This window comes from Protomyctophum parallelum (assembly GCF_964188405.1).
Source record: "Protomyctophum parallelum genome assembly, chromosome: 2".
Taxonomy (NCBI): domain Eukaryota; kingdom Metazoa; phylum Chordata; class Actinopteri; order Myctophiformes; family Myctophidae; genus Protomyctophum; species Protomyctophum parallelum.
Genome location: NC_139699.1, coordinates 29,157,584 through 29,179,331, shown reverse-complemented (window position 1 = coordinate 29,179,331; position 21,748 = coordinate 29,157,584). Strand labels below are relative to the sequence as shown.

Here is a 21,748-nt window from a genome sequence, read left to right as displayed (position 1 = left end):
TGGAGTTTCTTCTTGAGGGTCATAGAAATGCCAGTATACCAAGATGTACAGGCATAGTCAAATTGACATTGTACAAGAGCCCCAGCCAGGATCTTTAGGGTGTTTGAATCTAAAAGGCTAGATATTCTAGCTAAGCAATTTGTTCTTTGGCTTACCTTTGAAACTACTTTTTGTGCCATATTTTCTCCCGAGAGCTTGTTGTCCAAAATGCACCCCAGGTAAGTAATGGATTCCTTGGCTGCCACTTCCAAGTCCCCCACCACTATTTTAAACCCAGGAGACTTCTTTAGTTTATAATTTGACCCAAAGAGAATGGACTCAGTTTTACCAAGATGGAGAGATAGTTTGTTGTCTGATAGCCAGACACTGACTTTAAGGAGTTCAGCACTAAGTAGCTTTTCAACCTCTGCTTTCTCCTTATGAGAGACTACCAGTGCTGAATCATCCGCAAAAAGAAGTAAGTTGCAGTCAACGGCTGACTTCATATCATTGACATATGTGACCAGTGCCAGTGATTTAATATACAAGGGGGCCATGGTCATTTTTCAGTTTTTTACATATTATGAAACTGCACACTGTAACCTTTCATATGATGTATTGCTCATTGAAATTGGGGGGGAAATGAAGAAGATGTGACCATTTGAAACTTGTTGAATTGGAAACCTCAAAGTAAAGAATTTGCCCATCTAAGATTTCAGCAGTGATCTATGACTTTAGGGGGCGCTGTTTTCCCTTCATTCCTCCATTATTCAACCAGCAGTGTTGCCATGTCTGCTTATTATAATTAGTTGGCCTTGTTTCTAAAGAAAAATAATGCATAGGCCTACTTTTATAATAATTTATAACCTGTTACTAAAAATGTATTTGACAAAAATAAAGTGTAGTTGATTATTTGGGCTTGTTTTTAAAGTGTAGTTGATTATAGAGAGTTGGTAACCAAGTGGACCCTTATTAGATCAGGCCTTTGTAAATGTTCCAGATGAGTAGCTTACAAATAAAATAGCTATAGTAGCCTGTTATTATTATTTGTCTGCAAAAAATAATGTATGCCAGGATCCAGGGACAAGATTTGTATTGTTAAAGGCTTGTAGATCGGCTATTTTCGCTTATTTTGGGCTTGTTTTCATATACTGGGTTGCTTATTTCTCAGAACCTGGCAACCCCGCGATAGCTTTTTAGCTACATTTAGCATTATATTGATATCAATCCTGTAGCTAAAACAAGTACATATCGCGCTATATTACATATCGATGTGATCTGCGTTATTATGACCTTAATTGTCATGGCAGGTACGTTCCAAAGTAACTAATAATAACCACGTTATGGTGACAATGTTTCAATGTTTACAATACATGCTAGAGTCTTCTTCTTCTTCTTCTCTGCTATTGGAAATAAGAAGCCATGTTCCATTGTTGTGATGACCAGTGCCCCTAGCTAAAACATTAGCATGAATTAGCTTTAGGAGGACCGAAAATAAGCACACTTTTTACAAAATACGACTGTTAATACTTCTTTCTCTGCTATTTCTGTTAGCCAGTTAGTGAAAGACTAGTATTATCTTCAAAAACGATTGTGTACAAAAAGCGGAATTTTAGCGGAATTTGCATACTTTGAAAGTAAAGGTGATTTTCTGATTAGCATTGGTTAGCATTGCTTAACTCAATGGTTAAATCATTAAACATAGTGACTTGTTTACGCAATTACAACGACTTAATGACACTAAAACGACTTTCTGATGGAATAAAAACATTCTTTAACATTCTAACTGTGTTAATGTGGCTAAAAACGAAAACCACCAAAAAAAGAAATGAATTTTAAATTCAGCTATAACTGTATATCAACTGTGCCGACTTGTGGTTGAAATCACTGGCACTGGTCACATATAATAAAAAGAAAAGTGGACCTAAAATGCTCCCCTGGGGGACCCCACTTGATAGAGTTAGCGGCGAGGACAGGGTGCCATTCATGTCTACCACCTGTTTCCTTCCCATCAAGTAGGACCTCACCCACTGAAGTGATACACTGTCAAAACCCAAAGCCTTAAGTTTATTCAAAAGAATGTCGTAGTTCACCGTGTCAAATGCCTTCTGGAGGTCCAACATCACCATGCCACAGTATTTCCCTTTATCCACCTCTAGACTAATATAATCTGTTAGATAAAGCAAACAGGTGTCGGTGGAGTGGGACTTTCTAAAGCCCGATTGCAAATCAAACAAGAGGTTGTGTGTTGTCAAATAATTATTAATTTGCTCATGTATAATCCGTTCCACAACCTTTGAGACGGAACATAAAATGGATATAGGTCGATAATTTCCGGGATCCGATTTGGTTCCCTTTTTGTACAAGGGTACAACTCTTGCCAATTTAAATAGACTGGGAAAGTGGCCTTGTTCAATTGATAAATTGGTTAGGTAGGTTATGCAGGGAGCAATAACTTCAGCTGCATCAACTAGAAATCTGGCCGGGATGTTGTCATGACCCGCTGCCTTTCCAAGTTTTAGGGCTTTGAGTTTTGTCAGTACCTCTTCCTCTGTTACTTTACTCAGGGAGAAAGCATCAGACTGGACCCCCATTTGCTGGTAATAGCTGTTGATCCCCTGTGGATCACCAAACTTATTAGTAGCAGCAGGAAGTTTCTGCACCAATGTATTTGCTATGTTTGTGAAGAATTCATTGAATCTACATGCAACTGTAGCTTTATCATATGTTATAGACCCATTTACCTCTAAGCCTATGCTACTTTGTTTTATTTTGGGATTTTCCTGGGTCCCTAAAGGTTTTAGGGTTGACCACAGCTTTTTCGGATCATTCTTATGCTCCTCAATTTTAGTCTTAAAATAGTCCTGTTTTGCCTCGATTACCATTCTCTGTACCTTATTTCTAAGAATTTTATATTCCTTGAAATCACCAGGCAATTTAGATTTTTTGAACTTATATAGTGTTTTATTTCTCAGGTGAATGGTATTCAAAATATTTTTATTTATCCAGGGTTGGGTTCTCTGTTTAGTCCTAGTCTCCTTTAACGGAGCAGCATTGTCAAGCTCATGTAGGAAAATCTTGTGCTATCTCTCAGTGTTTCTCTGGTCTCTCATTAGCATTGTGCTATCTCTCGGTGTGTGTGTGTGTGTGTGTTATGTGTATTTTGCTGCTCTCTGCAACTGTCGGGGGTTTCTTACCGTTCTCACCTCCGCGCGGGGGGGTAGAGGGAGGGGGCTGCTGCTTGCTGACTGGCAACGATAGCTGGTGATGAAGAGAGACCTGTGGTTGGTTGCAAATCATATTCTGTACATCTGATTTGTGTATATCAGGGCGTAGACAACCATAGGCACAGGTGCCAAAAGTGGCACAGGGGAGGGTGCTAACTGGCACACTGGCATAAGTAAGAGTAAGAGTGTTTTATTTTAATATAAGTTTAGTCCGTTAAATTAAGTCCAGTCACATCTATACACAAATTACATCCTGCTCAGGGATTCTGGGAAATCGAAGCACAATGCATTCCAACGGTGAATCATGGCGTCCTCCGTGTGGCTCTGTGGTCGCTTCTTTGTTTTGGATGGCAGTTTTGGAATATGTCTCGACATTATGAGAAACGAATGCGCAATTTTAAGGTGGACGATCGCGAAAGGGAGCTACGTTGACTGCCGGGTGATTCATTAGGTCAGGTTAGTGGAAAAACTCCAGCAGTGAAGCCCACATTACGATAAAAAATAACAGCGCTGTATCCTGTATACATGTGTTAAATTCACAAATTAATTTGTGACGTAGGACGTGGCGTAGAGATACTACATGAACAGCGTGAGGGGCACTATGATAGGAGCCAACCAATCATATCGCCGCTCGAGGGGTACTGCCCGGAAGACTTTGTCGGTCTTCAAAACGCCACCGAGCAACTTCTATTGAAAATTGCTCCGGGTCCGGTCTCTAGTATTATATATAACTATGGGTAACCCATGTGATCACTAACCTGTGGCGTAGGACAGGTCATAGGTCAGAGGGTAACCCATGTGATGGTGTGAGGTCATGATGCGTTGGGATGGCGAGGAGCGCGGCCGATCCACGTCTCTCTCCCTCTCTCTCTCTCGCTCCCTTTCCCGCTGATCCCGCTCTCCTCCTCCTCCTCCTGCTCCTCCTCCTCCACACCTCTCTCTCTCCTGCTCTCTCTCTCTGTCTCTCTCCCTGTCTCTCTCCCGTGGGTCGTGGGAGGTTTTGTCGCCCCCCGGTGCCACCGTAGGGGACTTGCTGCTGCTCTTGTACTGGCTGGCGTGCTGATGGAGGACGTCCAGGGCTTTGGAGTCCGACGAGGCGGATTTGGGGACGTTGGGGCTGGCGACGCGGGACTTCTCACCGGCGTCCTCGCCCCCGGATACTTTGGCTCCGTACGGGGAGAACGGGTAGCCCGCCGGGAGGTAGGACCCTGTGGCGGGATGGGGGAGATGGTTAGGGTTAGAGAACCTGAGGCGGGATGGGGGAGATAGTTAGGATACAAGAGATTCCTGTAGCACGGCATCACCAGGCTTTCCACCTCTGAGGAAAGCCTGGTCCTGTGTTACTACATTTCTGTGTGATCCGGTCGGGAGCAGATGATATCGTTACGTCATGTTGCAGTCATTGTTTTGTAGTCATCAGGCCGTAACCTTCTAAACCAGAACATCCTTTCCCTCAAACCGGACGAATAATACCTTCCCAATAAAAGCCTTGATGCATTGTAGTTTAGCTGATTTCTAAAATATGAGTGTACTTTCCAGAGACTATTTAGCGTCTGTATACCTTTGTTATCCCACAGGGAAATTCTATTCTCATCGCAGGCTACAAGAGAATGAGTCACGCTTTAATTGTCTCCACCAGGCCGAAGGCATGGGGAGAGAGTATGTTTTGCACTCCGTCCGTCCGTCCGTGTGTCCGTGTGTCCGTCCGTCCGTCCGTCCGTCCGTCCGTCCGTGACAAGCTAATCTCGGCCACCGTTAACCCGGTCGATGCCACATTTTGCACACACACTCCCTGGATGCCAACGATGAACCTCTGCCCCAAAATTTCCAGAACGGCCTGTTATAGCGCCACCAGGAGGCCGCTTTGTGCAAAACAAGTTTTTGCACAGTACACCTACAGATTTTGTCCAAAAATCCCGCAAATCGTTACACAGTATCTCCATAGTCATGTGCTCAAGACGGTTGTGTCTGATATTTCATATTCCATCCTAATTGGCTTAACATTGGCTTTCAAATTTTGCAGGATTGGCCTGTTTTTAACAAAAAACCTCAAATCATGAACGCAGCGTGCAATTTCACGTGAAATCTTTCACGCACTTTCCTACTAGGCTGAGGAATATAGCCCACCCATTTCACATTGCCCTGTTATAGCGCCACCAACAGGTGGATTGTGCATGCGTGCCATCAACACGGATCTGCACCATTTCCCATATTCCATCCTGATTGGCAAAGATTGGACCGTTAACCCGGTCGATGCCACATTTTGCACACACACTCCCTGGATGCCAACGATGAACCTCTGCCCCAAAATTTCCAGAACGGCCTGTTATAGCGCCACCAGGAGGCCGCTTTGTGCAAAACAAGTTTTTGCACAGTACACCTACAGATTTTGTCCAAAAATCCCGCAAATCGTTACACAGTATCTCCATAGTCATGTGCTCAAGACGGTTGTGTCTGATATTTCATATTCCATCCTAATTGGCTTAACATTGGCTTTCAAATTTTGCAGGATTGGCCTGTTTTTAACAAAAAACCTCAAATCATGAACGCAGCGTGCAATTTCACGTGAAATCTTTCACGCACTTTCCTACTAGGCTGAGGAATATAGCCCACCCATTTCACATTGCCCTGTTATAGCGCCACCAACAGGTGGATTGTGCATGCGTGCCATCAACACGGATCTGCACCATTTCCCATATTCCATCCTGATTGGCAAAGATTGGAACAAACAAACAAAAAACATGTTTATATTACTCCTAAATATTCCTATCCTCCTGGTGGAGACCTGTGCCCAGAAGGGCACTTTTTCTAGTTGGGAAGGTATTATTCTTCTCATTTGAGGAAAATTAAGTTCTGGTTTGAGGGTTCAAACAATGACTACAACATGACGCAACGATATCATCCGGGAGATAGCAACCTGAGGCAGGATGGAGGAGATTTCCTTTTACAATGCCCCCCCCCCCCCCAAGAAAACAGCTAGCAAAGATCGGCTAAAGCTAATGTCATCATCGTATATTTAAATAGTAACGGATATAATTCGCAGCAAATTATATGAAACTCACTCATGCCTTTTGGATGTGCAACCACATTATTTATCTCTTTGATATTTATCATAAATTTAAAGGCTTAGGTTTACCTGCATAGTTGTGCACCATACTTTAATTTCAAGGCAACAGAATGTCATACCTGGGTAGTTGTGCATCATGACCGAGGGCATGCCCCTGTACCCAGGGTGACTGCTGGGGTCGTACCCCTGTCCGTACGGGTAGCCGTGCATGTAGGGCATGTAGCCCTGGTGCTGCGCCAGCGGCGACGAGAACTGCATGTGGGCCGCGTTGGAAGAGCGGGGGTCTTTGCCCGCGGCGACCCGGGGGTCCTCGGTGGAGATCCGTGGATCGGAAGGAGCCTCTTTAGGAGCGTCCTCTTTGGGACCTGTGCTGTTGTCCTTGTTGGGCCTCAGTCTGTCGTCTTTCGTCTTGCGATCACGCTCTCTGTCGCGGTCGCGCTCCTCTTTCCATCGCGGCTGCTGCTGGTGTTGGTCTTCTGACTGGTGTTTCTCAGGATACTGTTTGAGGAGACAAGGATGAGATAAGCATAGCGTATCGTTCTCTTAAAAATTGTCCCGCATATCGAATATATTTGAATATTATTATTATTAATATTACTATTATTGCATGACTTGTAAAAGCTTCTCGGATCCAATAAAAATATTATATATTTTTTGTTTTTATAACATAGCGTACATTGTTTTTTAATTGTCACTGTCACATTTTTCACAATTTTCCTCCATATTCGACAAATGTTCTAAATTTGAATATTAATTTACCAGCCCTACTAAGCACCCGATAAGAAATGTTATAATTATGTACTCTGTAAGGTTCTGTATAAATGAAGTTATAATGATGTATCTGTCTGTAAGGTTCTGTACAAATGAAGTTATAATGATGTACCTGTCTGTAAGGTGACCTTACAGACAGGTACATCATTATAACTACATTTATATAGCACCTTACTAAGGTGCTATATAAATGAAGTTATAATGATTCACCTGTAAAATAAAGTATTACCTGTCTGTACCACATGGCTGTATGAATAAAGTTATAATTATGTAAATATGTATGTTATAAATACAGTTTTACCTGTCTGTACCGTCATGGCTGTATAAATAAAGTTATAATTTTCTTTATTTACCTTGTATAAATAAAGTTTTACCTGTCTGTACCACATGGCTTGTTCCATCCCCGTCTGTCCTCGTGACTCCCCCGCCCCCTGCTTCGACTCCACCTCCTTGCCGTGGTGTGCCCCGCCCCCTTCGTTGAGTTTCATCTTAAGTCCCTCGGCCTGCTGGGACTTGGAGTCCCAGTCTCCCTTTGAGGATTTGGAGGAGGCTTCGGAAGAAGGTGAGTCCCCGCCCCTGGACTTGCTGGTGGGCGGCGGCTGCTGAGGCATCTTGCCCGGATCTGATTGGCTGCTGCTGCTGCTGCCGCCGGGAGCTTTGGAGAGGCCGGGCGGCAGGGCTGCATGATATGGACAAAATTTCATATCACGGTATTTAGGTCAAATAGTGCGATATTGATATGATATATGATATTACCGATATGAAATGTCGTATTCTATATTTTAAGTGTTGCAACATTGAAAACTTGAACATTATTCAAAAATACTGCATTATGAATCACTATCACTCACGATATATCAACGATATATCATATCGCAATACCGTTGCCTTTTTGCGATACTGATATTGCGCATGTTCACACCTGAAAAATATTGGATAATGGATAACGGTATATTGTGCAGCCTTACCGGGCGCCAACGGGCCTTTGTGTTGTTGTTTCCACTCCTCCTTCATCATGGCCGCCTCGCGTTCCTTCATGGCCGCCATCATCATCATCATGTCGGACTTCTTCTCCACCATTGCATTGCGGTGTTGCTGCTCGTTTGCGGCCGCCTGTTGCAGTGATGATTTTGATTTAGTCACATTTTTGTCACCCTGGAATGTTTTACTGCTAGTCTAGTTTTGGTCGACTAAATATCGTAAGATTTTTGTCGACTAAACCTACAGTTGATTTAGCAGACTAAAATGTATTTTGGCGGGCCTTAAGGCTGTCATAATGACTGATTTTACACTTGTTGAAAATACTGCTGTGACGCGTTTCATAGAGCGGCTATTTTCATTTTTTTTACTTATACTGGATCTCTTTCTCCACTAGTCCCTTCCTAACATTTTACTCTAGTTTTCATTTGTTTACGGAATTGTCAATACATTTAGTCTTAGTCATCATCATAGCTTTAGTTTTCCCATTTAGTTCTCCATCAGTGAAACAAACATTTTTCGTCATAGTTATTAATAGTGGATGAAATCGACACTGCTTACCTGCTGCCGCTGGCGCTCCTCGTACTGCTGGCGGTAAGCCGGGTTGGCGTTCATCAGGTGGTTGTGGTAGGCCTGGTCAGGGTGATGGTACGCATACGGGGGAACGTACGCAGCGTACTGGTTGTAGTAGAGAGGCTGCATGATGAATGAATGAATGATTTTATTTTCGTGGCTGCCTTTCACAGCCCATCCCCCCCTCCCCCCCCCATCCCTTACGGGATTATTCAGACACAATTTACAATGCATTATATTCCCGGTGCCAACACACGCTGACACCAAAAATAGTGAACAAAAATTAAAAAATATATATATCACACAATGTATAGAGAGAGAGAGGGAGAGAGAGGGAGAGAGAGAGAGAGAGAGAAAAGAACAAGGAAATAATGAACAGAAGACAGACCTGCATGTACATGTTGGAGCGCTGCTGGATCACTGACGGCTGCTGCTGTTGATGTTGATGATGTTGTTGATGATGCTGCTGATCACAATCACATAATTATTGTCACATCAGTTTAAAGAAAGTGGGTGAAATTTATTTTTGTGCATAGTTCCCATTGTGTTATTTTTTCCAAGTAAAAAATGAGAAAGGGAAGAAGAGAGAGAGAAAGAAGTAAGGTGATCAAGGCAGGAGAGAAGAAATGTGCTGACTTCATCACATTTGTGATGATTGCAATGGCCATTTTAGCCCAAAGAGTGTTTTTTGTGCAAAACTAATGCTTGGAATGCATTCAGAATCATGAAACCCGCCTAGTTTGACATCTCACATGCTACTTAAAGTATAATGACATTTTGACATTTATGCCTTATACTGTATACTGCAGGGGTGCCCAAAAGGTAGATCGCGATCTACCAGTAGATCACAAAGGCTGTGCAGGTAGATCACATGACATGCCCCTAAAGAATTTTTAATTTAAATATATATTTTTTGGCATCTGCCACTTGAATTAAGTTGACTTGATTGATTGACTGACATAAAAAAGGGCCTGTCAGCTCAAACCCATAATGCAATACTTTGTTTTCAAGAGTGTTGCTGTGCACAAAATCCACAAATGTCAGTAGATTACAAATAAATAAAAAAACTCTAGGCCTACATAGCCTATTCCATTTCTCCCCTTTCCCATTCCAAGTGCATTTGTCTTAAATGTAATGCCAGCGCCGCTATTCCAAAGCCATTTTAGCAATGATATTATAATGTACAGTGTATAGGATGTCAATGGTATGGTCACATATACTGTAAACCCCTATAAAAAATTGTTCAATACCGACAGCCGGTCAGCAAGTGGATTCATGAATGTATGTACAATATATACAATATATATGTACTGTATATACAATATTTTAGGCCAATAAAAAAACTATATACCAAATTTCCCACCCCACAACCCCGGCTGCCGGACTGCCTATAAGAGGTTTTCAGATATTTACTTGCGCAAGCAGAGCGCGCAAGTAATGTTTTCGCCCGGTCTCTTCCGCCGTGACAGCTGTCCCGCCATTCGATGTTTATGCAGAAAAACATCAAATCTGTGCCTGTTTTGCTGGGACCAAATGACCACAAATGACCATATTTCTTACGTCATCATTTAGAGCTAGTCATACGTATACTATATACATAATCAGTAAAAATAAAATAGCAAGTTGTGCCTGATCTGCTGGGACCAGAGTACGTGGTGTGTATATGTATGACTAGCACTTCACCCAAACTTATATAGATAGAAACTTGAATCATACTTAATAATACTAGGTGTTTATATGCATAAAGTAGGTAGGTAGCAAATAGTTACATCTAAAAATTATACATTTCAAACGTTCCTTCACAGAGATACTGAGATTTGACAGTTTACAGCGGTCGAAAGGACTTGCGCGCTCTGCTTGCGCACTAGTTGGCCATTTATGGCCTACTAGTGTGCAACAAGCATGTATGCACTCGACAGAGTGCAGTTCTAGTTACAGCTAGTTTCAAAAACACGTCACGTCACAACCGTAGGGTCTCTCTTACAGTAGCTTACAACCGTACAACAGCTTTATACACAAGTAAAATTATTTTACTTGTGTATAAAGCTCTCAATGGTCTCGCACCTTCCTACCTACATGACTGCCTGCCTAAATATGTCCCAAACAGACCCCTAAGGTCTTCCACTGCTGGCCTGCTCGCTTTGCCTAAAAAACTAAAAAATACAGGGAAGCAGCTTTTTGCTTCTACGGGCTGACGGCATGGAACAAGCTCCCACTGTACCTTCGACAGGCAGCCTCTGTAGACATTTTTTAAAGCACAGCTCAAGACCCACTTCTACACCTTTGCTTTTAATTGATCTTTTATTTTTTGTTATTCATGTCCTCACTGTATTGCATTACTGCTTTTTTTTAAATATATGTTTATGCCTTGCTTTTCTTTTCTCTCCATTGCTCTGTAAAGCACTTTGAGCTGCATTTCATGTCATGAAAGGTGCTATACAAATAAAGTTTTATTATTATTTATTATTACAACCACATGGTCTATTTTTCACCCACAAATAAATGTATACACAGTACCTGATGTTGATGATGTTGTTGTTGTTGTTGTTGATGATGATGATGCTGTTGCTGGGCAGAAGCACTGCTATTAGCTTTGCACTCCTCGTGAGGTTCAACTTTGACCTTTATGCCCACGTGGTCTTGGTCCTCCTCCTCCTCCCTTTTGATCTTCAGCTGACCTTCGGCCAGAGGAGGAGGAGTAGGATGAGGAGGAGGGCTTGAGTTAGGTCCATCGGGACCATCGGGACCGGGGTCGACGTAGTTTGGAGAATAGTAGTTCTCGTATCCTGCATTATAGTACGATGGGGATTCCTTACCGGGCGTGGCCGTCTGATTTGGAAAGAGGTTCTTTTTTACACTTTCCCTCACGGACTGATGCTGCTCGTCCGTCCGTCCGGCCCTCCCTCCCTCGCCGTCCTCACCGGCGTCCGAGATGTCCGAGTACGCCGGGCTGTTCGTCTTGACCGAAGAGTTGTCCTCCGCTGTGCCGGCGCCGCCGTTCTGGATCCCACTGCCGTCCGACCGACCGGCCGCTGCGCCGCCGCCACCGATGGACGGACTGGGCGCGTTGTCCGAGAAGCTGTAGATCTTGTCGGCCTCGGCCTTGATGCTGGCCAGACGACTCTGGTGAGGGTCCGAGGAGGAGGAGCCATTATGGAGCCCCGCCTCCCCTTTAGCGCCCGACGGGTCCGATGAGGACTCGCAGTACGGAACTTTCCCTTCCTCCACTTTCCCTCCTTTTCCCTCGGCCTCTTTCCCGCCTTCTTTCTTCTTCTTGTCCTTCTTCTTCTTCCCTCCGGCATTGGGGATGCCGGAGGGAGCGGGGTGGTCTCCGAGCGGGGCGCCAGCGGGGGGTTTGGGCTTTGTCTGGGGGCTTTTGGGGACTCCTTGCATGGCGGAGGGGGGGGTCGTCGCCGCCCCGGACCCAGGGGGAGATGTGTTTGCGTTCCCCGGAGGAGGATAGGGGTAGAGCTGCTGCTGACACGGGGTGGAACCCCGCGGTGACTTGGCGTTCCTCTGTGCCATTTTGTCAGCCTTCGTCGTGCCGCCGCCGCTGGCCTTTCTGGATTTGTCAGAGCCTCTGGTCTTGTCGTCCAGGCCGTCGTTGCTGCTGGCCTCGTCCGTGAGGCATGGTCCATCTTCGCAGCCGTCCATCGGCGTCCCGCGTCCCCCCCCGGGCGTGTCGGGCGGTTCCGCGTCGGCACTCTTCTTTTTGCTCGGCCTCGAGCCGAATTTGCCCGTCATGGAGGAGGACGGAGAAGGACTCTGAGCGTCGACGAAGCCGCCTCCTCTGGAGCCTTTCGGGGTGAGCGAACGGGCCGGAGACGAGCATCCTTTATTCTGAGAGAGGGACGTCGCTCCGTTGCAGCTCCCTGGCGGTTCACCATTACAAGTTTAAGTTGACGATTCATTTAATTGATTTAATTGTTGTTTTTGGCATTATGAATACACTTCTTAATTTCAGATTGCCTCATAATAATTATAAATGCACAGGGCAGATATGACAAATAACTTAAATATACTAAGAATTTACTGGCATATATAATGATGATGATATAAAGCGGAAATAGCTGATCTACAAGCTTTGTAAGCTTGTAGATCAGCTATTTCAGCCTGATTATGACGATTATGCGAACACAATTTCAAAAGCATAATCTCAAATAATTAGCGATTAGACAGTTATGTGATAACTGTGACAGCCCCCCTTACCTGCCAGCTCGGGGTTGAGAGTCGCGGAGGAGGAGTCCTCTCCGTATTCGCTGTCACCCCCGCCGTTGTCCAGCTGTTCCAGCTTGACGTCGCGGTCGCTGTGCGCGCGGGCCTGGTGGTACCGGAGCCCGTTGGCGTGCTTGTACCTCTTGTTGCAGGTCGGGTGCGGGCAGTCGATGAGCACCGGCGACGGGCAGCCCAGGTCCAGCTGCGGGGGGGGAGGGGGAGGGAGGGCTTCGCTCTTCACTGGGGAGAGGAGGGGGACACCCGCCGGCCCTCCGACACCTACCACACCGCCAACATTTTTTTTTTTTTTTACAAATAATTAAGATTAACGGTTCAATTGTGGGTTTTTTTTGGCATTGAACAACGTGTTATGGTTTGTATTTCAGTTTGCCTTTCAGGCTTCGCAATCACAAATTGCACAGGGGCAGTTATGACAAATAATACAATACTATACAAAGAAATCACTGACACATTTAATAATTTTTACTTTCCCCAAAAAATTTCAAAATTGTAAAAATAGTTGATCTACAAGCTTAGTGTTGTGAGCTTGTAGATCAACTATTTCAGCAATTTAAAAAAGAAATGTTTGAAAATGTAAGGACATTTTACAACATGAAAACGATTGATGATTACGCGAAAGCGACAATTGCAATCGGGCGATGATGATGTTAATAATAGCGACAGGCCTTACCGACGCCACCTCCTCCGCTGTTGGAATTAGTCCGCATGCGCTTGCTGCCTCTGGTGTCCTCCGAGCTGGAGTTGTTGGGCTCCATGTCCGAAGACGGTTTGTTCTTCCGTTTCCCGGCCGGCGACGGACTGGCCTTGACGTCCTCCGACGTGGCGTTGCTGTTGGGCGGCGTGCGGCGCTCCGACGGGGTCTGGCTGCCCCTCCGCTGCCCCTTGCTGTTGTTGGAGGCGGCCGCGCGTGTCTTGTTGGTGGTGGTGGTTCCTTTGTTGTCGGAGGAGTTGCTGTTCTCGTTTAGAGGAGTGTTGCTGTTGGGTCTCATCCTCTTGCCTCGGCCACGCCCGTTCCTCATCTCTAGGTCACTGGTAGGAGATTCACAGAATCTGGACAAACAAGAGCGTAAAATTAAAAGAGTTATTGGTAGGTAGGTAGGTAGATAGATAGATGAACACAGCTGAGAACACTGATGTCACCAAATTTGGAGTGACGCCCTCTGCACCGTTATTGGTTTGCGAAATACAAGTCTCTACTTGACATCGTCCCCTTGCAGAAATAAACAGGAGGCACGTTAATAGAGCTTGAAAACCACCATTCATTTCCCTTTAAATAATTATTGAGCAAAAGACAAGGCGGTTGAACTTTTTACCTGCCTTGTAATCTCAACATAATTCAAATCCTTTAGCATAGCGGTTGGGTTGTGTGTGCAGCGCTGAACGTATTAGCAATCTGTGACACAGAGAGAGAGAGAGCGAGAGCGAGAGCGAGAGCGAGAGCGAGAGAGAGAGAGATAGACCGAGGCTGGGATGAGCCGCAGCTTCCCTACACAAGCAGTGGTGGAAAAAGTACTCAATTTTAAGTAAAATTATCAATACCGCAATACAGAACTACTCTACGTTACACGTAAAAGTCCGGAATTCAAAATGTACTTGAGTAAACATAGAAAAGTATTGGAATCAAAATGTACTAAATGTACCAAACGTAGACAGTACTCACTACGCACACAAGTTTATCAAATGTACAGTTTTTGTAGAGAAAAGGTCCTTCTGCACACCTACTGTACAGGGACATGTCCTTCTGCACACCTACTGTACAGGGACCTACAGGGACATGTCCTTCTGCACACCTACAGTACAGTACAATACACCTACAGGGACATGTCCTTCTGCACACCTACTGTACAGGGACATGTCCTTCTGCACACCTACTGTACAGGGACATGTCCTTCTGCACACCTACTGTACAGGGACCTACAGGGACATGTCCTTCTGCACACCTACAGTACAGTACAATACACCTACAGGGACATGTCCTTCTGCACACCTACAGTACAGTACAATACACCTACAGGGACATGTCCTTCTGCACACCTACAGTACAGTGCAATACACCTACAGGGACATGTCCTTCTGCACACCTACTGTACAGTACAATACACCTACAGGGACATGTCCTTCTGCACACCTACTGTACAGTACAATACACCTACAGGGACATGTCCTTCTGCACACCTACAGTACAGTACAATACACCTACAGGGACATGTCCTTCTGCACACCTACAGTACAGTACAATACACCTACAGGGACATGTCCTTCTGCACACCTACAGGGACCTACAGGGACAGGTCGGTCGGAGCAGGCAACCAGTGTGAATAATGTGACAAAAGGAGATCCCGCATACTGTCTTCACTTAAATGGCAGCAGTTTATTCAGCTGAGTAACGACGTTTCGGTCTCGCGATACCTGATGAAAGGATCTCCTTTTGTCTCAAATGTACAGCATGAAAGTCTTTGGAAAATAGCAGATCTACAAGCTCACAATGCATCACATCACAACGCATTGTGAGCTTGTAGAACTGCTAGTTTCAAATGGCCAAAATGTATATAGGGCTGAAGTGGTTAATGTATGTTTTGTAATAATAATCACAATCGATAACTAACTAACGTTTTCAAATAAATTTAGTGGAATAGAAGTATAATATTTGCCAAGTACAAGTAGAAGTATAGGAAATTGGTAATACTCAAGTAAAGTACAAATACCTCAAAATTGTACTTAATGTAACTAAGTACAATACTTAAGTGAATGTACTTCGTAACTTTTCAATCCAATCCAATCAAATTTATTTACCGTATATAGCACATTTCATAAAACACAAGGTTTCCAAAGTGCTGCACAAAGTAAACTAGAAAAAGTGCCCTTCTGGGCACAGGTCTCCACCAGGACAGGAATGTAGGACATTGCAGCTTGCCTTCATCTGGTGGTTGGATAAAAGGGCAACAAAAGTAAATGAGTTGAAATTGTTCATGTGGCATTTCGTCCTCGGCCTAGTGGGAATGTGGGTGCACAATTTCACGGAAATCACGCGATGTGTTCATGATTTGCAGCATTTTGTTTGAAACTGAGCACTCCTATGAACTTTGGAAGCCAATCTTAACCAATCAGGATGGAGTCTGAGAAATCTGAAAGACCGGTTTCGTTGAATGGCTCTAGAGAGACTGTGTACCAATTTGCGTGATGTTTGGACAAAATCTGTAGGTGTACTCTGCAAAAACTTGTTTTGCACAAAGCGGCCTACTGGTGGCGCTATAACAGGCCGTTCTGGAAAGTTTGGGGCAGAGGTTCATCGTTGGCATCCAGGGAGTGTGTGTGCAAAATTTGGCATCGACCGGGTTAACGGTGGCCGAGATTAGCTGCTCACGGACACACACACACGGACGGACGGACGGACGGACGGACGGACGGACGGACGGACTGCAAAACATACTCTCCCCCCATGCCTTCGGCCTGGTGGAGACAACTACATAAAAACAACCAAGAAAATTACTAGTAAATTAATAGTACATAAAGTTTTGAAAAATAATTCAAGTTAGATACAAAAAGAGAGAAACCATAAAAATAAAAACAACCAGCAAAGAAAACTTGGTTCAGTTCAAAGCCAATGTATAAAGATGAGTCTTAAGACTGCATTTAAAAGTTTCTATACAGTATAGGGGCCACTTTGATGTGAAGAGGTAAATCATTCCATAGTTTTGGGGCTTCAACCGAAAAGGCGCGGTCTCCTCTCTTAAAAAAAAACTAAAAAACGTTGGGACAGTGAGTCTTTTCTGATTTTCACCATTCGCCTCTCCAAACACTCTCCTCCTCAGCAGGGTGTGAGAACACAACAGAACAGAGAATCAGCAGTGTGTCTGTCAGAGAGAGGTTCAGGAACTCATCTCTCCAGCCTGGGTTTACACTCTAGAACTCTGAGTCATGACTCATCTCTCCAGCCTGGGTTTACACTCTAGAACTCAGAGTCATGACTCATCTCTCCAGCCTGGGTTTACACTCTAGAACTCAGAGTCATGACTCATCTCTCCAGCCTGGGTTTACACTCTAGAACTCTGAGTCATGACTCATCTCTCCAGCCTGGGTTTACACTCTAGAACTCAGAGTCATGACTCATCTCTCCAGCCTGGGTTTAGACTCTAGAACTCAGAGTCATGACTCATCTCACCAGCCTGGGTTTAGACTCTAGAACTCAGAGTCATGACTCATCTCACCAGCCTGGGTTTAGACTCTAGAACTCAGAGTCATGACTCATCTCACCAGCCTGGGTTTAGACTCTAGAACTCAGAGTCATGACTCATCTCACCAGCCTGGGTTTAGACTCTAGAACTCAGAGTCATGACTCATCTCTCCAGCCTGGGTTTAGACTCTAGAACTCAGTCATGACTCATCTCACCAGCCTGGGTTTAGACTCTAGAACTCAAGAGTCATGACTCATCTCACCAGCCTGGGTTTAGACTCTAGAACTCAGAGTCATGACTCATCTCACCAGCCTGGGTTTAGACTCTAGAACTCAGAGTCATGACTCATCTCACCAGCCTGGGTTTAGACTCTAGAACTCTGAGTCATGACTCATCTCTCCAGCCTGGGTTTACACTCTAGAACTCAGAGTCATGACTCATCTCTCCAGCCTGGGTTTAGACTCTAGAACTCAGAGTCATGACTCATCTCACCAGCCTGGGTTTAGACTCTAGAACTCAGAGTCATGACTCATCTCACCAGCCTGGGTTTAGACTCTAGAACTCAGAGTCATGACTCATCTCTCCAGCCTGGGTTTAGACTCTAGAACTCAGTCATGACTCATCTCACCAGCCTGGGTTTAGACTCTAGAACTCAAGAGTCATGACTCATCTCACCAGCCTGGGTTTAGACTCTAGAACTCAGAGTCATGACTCATCTCACCAGCCTGGGTTTAGACTCTAGAACTCAGAGTCATGACTCATCTCACCAGCCTGGGTTTAGACTCTAGAACTCTGAGTCATGACTCATCTCTCCAGCCTGGGTTTAGACTCTAGAACTCAGAGTCATGACTCATCTCTCCAGCCTGGGTTTAGACTCTAGAACTCTGAGTCATGACTCATCTCTCCAGCCTGGGTTTAGACTCTAGAACTCAGAGTCATGACTCATCTCTCCAGCCTGGGTTTAGACTCTAGAACTCAGAGTCATGACTCCTCTCTCCAGGCGGGTTTACACTCCAGTTCTCTGAATTATTCATAGAGGGCTCCCTAATGTAGTCATATATACTGCACACTGGAAGACAATCTTTGTGCAAATGTATATACTGTATACCCTGACAAACTGCATGCATTAAGCAAAGCAACGACATGCATTGATAGAATATAGTCTAACCGTACATCTTATTTGTACAGTTTTTAATATGTATAAATGTAAATACGTAATATAATTCTATAAAGTATAGGGATTTATGCCCTTTTGGGCCAGAAAAGGGATTTATTTTCCACCGGAGAAAGAAATTGCTTTTAGTTACTCCACTGCGGCCTCTACCGTTAATGCCAAGAGAAAAACCTCATAGACAAGATTTTATACGTGTGGTGGGGGGCTCAGAGTGCGTTCACTAGGCTTTCTAATGACACAACCCGTCTTTGTATTGGTGAGTAGGTAAAACGTGCTTTAGATTTTCACTACAGGAGAGGCTGGTCTGTGTTTCATTTGAGAGCTAGAAGCCATCGGTCCCATAGAGCTTTAGGGCTATGACCAGAGCTAAGGCAGGTACCTGTATATACCATGCAGAGTACATTTTAGGTTTTTTAGTGTGAAATGCAACTAACGTGAATTACAAAACCTCGTCTTACTTAAAAAGAAGAAAAACAAACAACCTCATTCCATTGTGATTTGACTGTGATTCAGTGTTGTTGAGGAAAAAGCTATTAGTGCAATAATTGGATTCTGCAATCTGGCTCGTTAGAGTAGCAGCAACGTTCTATTTCTATCAGTTCCTCCTGGGAGAGGAGACACAGAGCACAGAGTCCTGTTTCCTTCATGCAGGACTCAGATAAAGACTAGCCCATTTAAGACCAGGGACCAGTTTCTACTAAATGTCTTCAAAATCAGTGGTTCCCAAACTTGTTCATGTCAAGGACCCCCAAAATGACATTTATTAGCCTGCGGACCCCCATTAGCAGTCACTTTCAACCATTTTCATTTCAAGGACCCCCAGTTTGACAAGCATTAAGCTATGGACGCCCATTTGAACAGCTTTTCTATCTCTGGGACCCCCAATTTATATTGTAAAGTCAATGTTAATTTAACTCTGAGAGTGTACAAATGGAAAAAAATTAAACCCTATGTTTACATTTAAACCCTATGTTTCTATATCAGTGGTTCTCTAACAGTTTCATGTCAAGGACCCCGCAAATGATATGTATTTGGCCACGGACCCTAATCTGAAAATATGTTGTTCCAGGGAGGTTAAAAATGTTTGCTCTGAAAGAATATATATTCAACGATTTGCACAGATTTTTGTTTTCAAGTGGTTCAAAGCTATAGGGTGACACAGATGCGTTCCAGGTCTTAATGGGCTAGCAGAGGACAGACTATTTCTGCTGTACAGTAGAATGTTATATCATTGAGACCAGAGGCTGATACAACAGATTCCTATCAGAGTGTGTGTGTGTGTGTGTGTGTGTGTGTGTGTGTGTGTGTGTGTGTGCGTGTGCGTGTGCGCGCGTGTCTGCTTGCTGCTCTTTATGAGAAGGTTAAAGCACCAAGTGCAGGTGGGATAGCGAGCAAGCATTGTTGATTAATGGCAGCCGTGAAGCAATATTGCTTTTCCACTGTGGCATTTACAACCGCTGTGTGTGTGTGTGTGTGTGTGTGTGTGTGTGTGTGTGTGTGTGTGTGTGTGTGTGTGCGCGCGCGTGTGTGTGACGCAGTAGAAGATGTTTTAACCTGTTAAGACCTGACGTTTTCTGAAAAAAACGTATGTTTCTAGGTCAGTTGAATTTGGCCTGCCGACAATAGATCTAGCTCGAGCTCATACCGGCAAATAAGCGCTTTAGCATAAGACCCAGTCTCTGTATGTTATGTAATTTTTCATTTTTATAATAACATCAACTGTACCACTCATTATTATAATAACATCACCTGTACCACTCATTATAATAACATCACCTGTACCACTCATTATTATAATAAAAATCACACCTGTGTGAAGTGAGGGGTGCTAATATATTAAAGTCTAACTCACGCTGCTATGATTAGGTGATGTAATGTTGATGTAATGGTGATGTAAAACAAACATTACATTCTCTTTATTGTAAATTTCCCTTCATTGTCAAAATAAAGATGATCAAAATGGCATTTTTAATGTGTTTGTTTGTTTAACTACAAACATTAAACCTGTATATAGGAGGGGCTAGCGCCCCTCAATAACATCACCTGTACCACTTGTTATTATAACTAGAGCGGTGCCCGTTGACGCCTCTACAGCGGTGCCCATTGGGCCCATTGAACGATGCAAGTTGGAAACGCATGCCAGCTCCATATATGGACACTGGGCAGGGGCCCTTTCCAGAGCCCGGGCAGAGGCCTTTTTGGGGATGTGCTCAACCATGGGTCCAAACAACTCGACACCGGGCACTGCACCCCCTGTGGTGGGGCGGGACGCGTGTCGAATTTGAAGTCGGTTAGACGAACGGTTCTCGAGTGTATTACAGACGTACAGACATACGCACACAGAGACTGGGTTAGATATAGATATAGTTAGATAACATCACCTGTACCACCATGTGTATTTTTAATATCAATTGATTACGGTTCACAACTCTGTTCTGTACACGCTCGTAACTCTCTCTCATAATATTAATATGGGGGGAAAACATAGACAAAAAGGGGGACAATGGAGACAGCGTGCGGAACTCTGCCAACGCCGCCTGCACCGCAACGGCCGCGAGGTTGTGAAAGAGACACATACACGTTACTAAAAATAATAATAATAATATGGGGGAAATAAAGACCTGACACAGCTGCATTTATGGATCAAAACAAGCTTGATTTGCGGCTCATTTCTCTAAACAATATGATCGCCAGTTACAAAATGTATGTACATTTGCGGGACCCGTTACATAGCCATTATGCACTTCCTGATTCTCCGTTTCTGGGTGAAATGCCCTTCAACCACCAGATGGTGGTGTTGGCGGGTGGTTACATGGTTAAAATGGTTAATCCGGAATTCTCCTTTAAGCTTTTAAAAAGATAAGTCATCATACCTGGGTGGAGCCTAAGGTTTGAAATGATTGTATTTAAGGTTTAAAACAATCGTTACCTGGGTGGAGCTCAAGCCTTTAAATCATCATACCTGGGTGGAGCTTAAGGGATTAAATAGATAAATGATCACAGCTTGGTGGAGCCTAAGGTATTAAATATTTCAATGATCGTACCTGGGAGGAGCCATATATTTAAATGATCTTGCCTGAGTGGAGCCCAGCCGTGTCGCACACAGTCCAGTAGGTTTAAATCATTACCTGGGTGGGGCTTAATATTTAAATCATCACCTGGGTGGAGCTTAATATTTAAATTATTACCTGGGTGGAGCTTAATATTTATATCATTACCTGGGTGGAGCTTAATATTTAAATCTTTACCTGGGTGGAGCTTAATATTTAAATCCTTACCTGGGTGGAGCCCAGTCGTGTCGTGTGCAGTCCAATAGCGTTCCCACATACGTCTTGTTTCTCCACGTGACGTTCACCACCAACATTCCTGCGAGAAAGATGAAAAGACGAGCCATGAAGCCAAACCATCTATTCACTAATCATAGGGATGCGGCAATATGGACATTCTTGGCCAATACCGATACCGATGTTTAAGATAACAATTTAGCAGATAGCAACACAGATATGTGTTTATTGTTGTTTTTATTTCCCCCTTTTGTGCCATTGATTGATTGATTGAAATAAAGTTT

The 21,748-nt window shown here is 44.1% G+C and overlaps 2 protein-coding genes across 6 annotated transcripts in view; one reads left to right on the top strand and one right to left on the bottom strand.

Annotated features, from left to right (window-relative positions):
• LOC310876436 (zinc finger protein 609-like) overlaps positions 1–21,748 on the bottom strand; it is a 128,728-nt gene that overhangs the window by 3,887 nt on the left and 103,093 nt on the right. For 3 of the 5 annotated variants that reach the window (XM_083789972.1, XM_083789973.1, XM_083789976.1), the window contains 11 exons: positions 21,459–21,546; positions 13,502–13,881; positions 12,805–13,089; positions 11,113–12,467; positions 8,984–9,061; positions 8,584–8,718; positions 8,013–8,157; positions 7,419–7,723; positions 6,393–6,771; positions 3,965–4,414; positions 3,177–3,258 (listed from right to left, as the gene is read on the bottom strand). In XM_083789972.1, coding sequence (XP_083646098.1) covers positions 3,182–3,258; positions 3,965–4,414; positions 6,393–6,771; positions 7,419–7,723; positions 8,013–8,157; positions 8,584–8,718; positions 8,984–9,061; positions 11,113–12,467; positions 12,805–13,089; positions 13,502–13,881; positions 21,459–21,546 — 3,677 coding nt within the window. In that variant the 3' untranslated portion in view covers positions 3,177–3,181. The remainder of the gene's footprint in view (positions 1–3,176; positions 3,259–3,964; positions 4,415–6,392; positions 6,772–7,418; positions 7,724–8,012; positions 8,158–8,583; positions 8,719–8,983; positions 9,062–11,112; positions 12,468–12,804; positions 13,090–13,501; positions 13,882–21,458; positions 21,547–21,748) is intronic. The other 2 variants (XM_083789975.1, XM_083789974.1) reach the window with 2 other exon arrangements.
• Positions 1,529–21,748, top strand: part of LOC310876471 (cytochrome c oxidase subunit 5A, mitochondrial-like) — a 217,592-nt gene continuing 197,372 nt past the window's right edge. The window contains exon 1 of the mRNA XM_083790014.1: positions 1,529–1,540. The gene's annotated coding sequence lies outside the window, so the exon portion shown is untranslated. The remainder of the gene's footprint in view (positions 1,541–21,748) is intronic.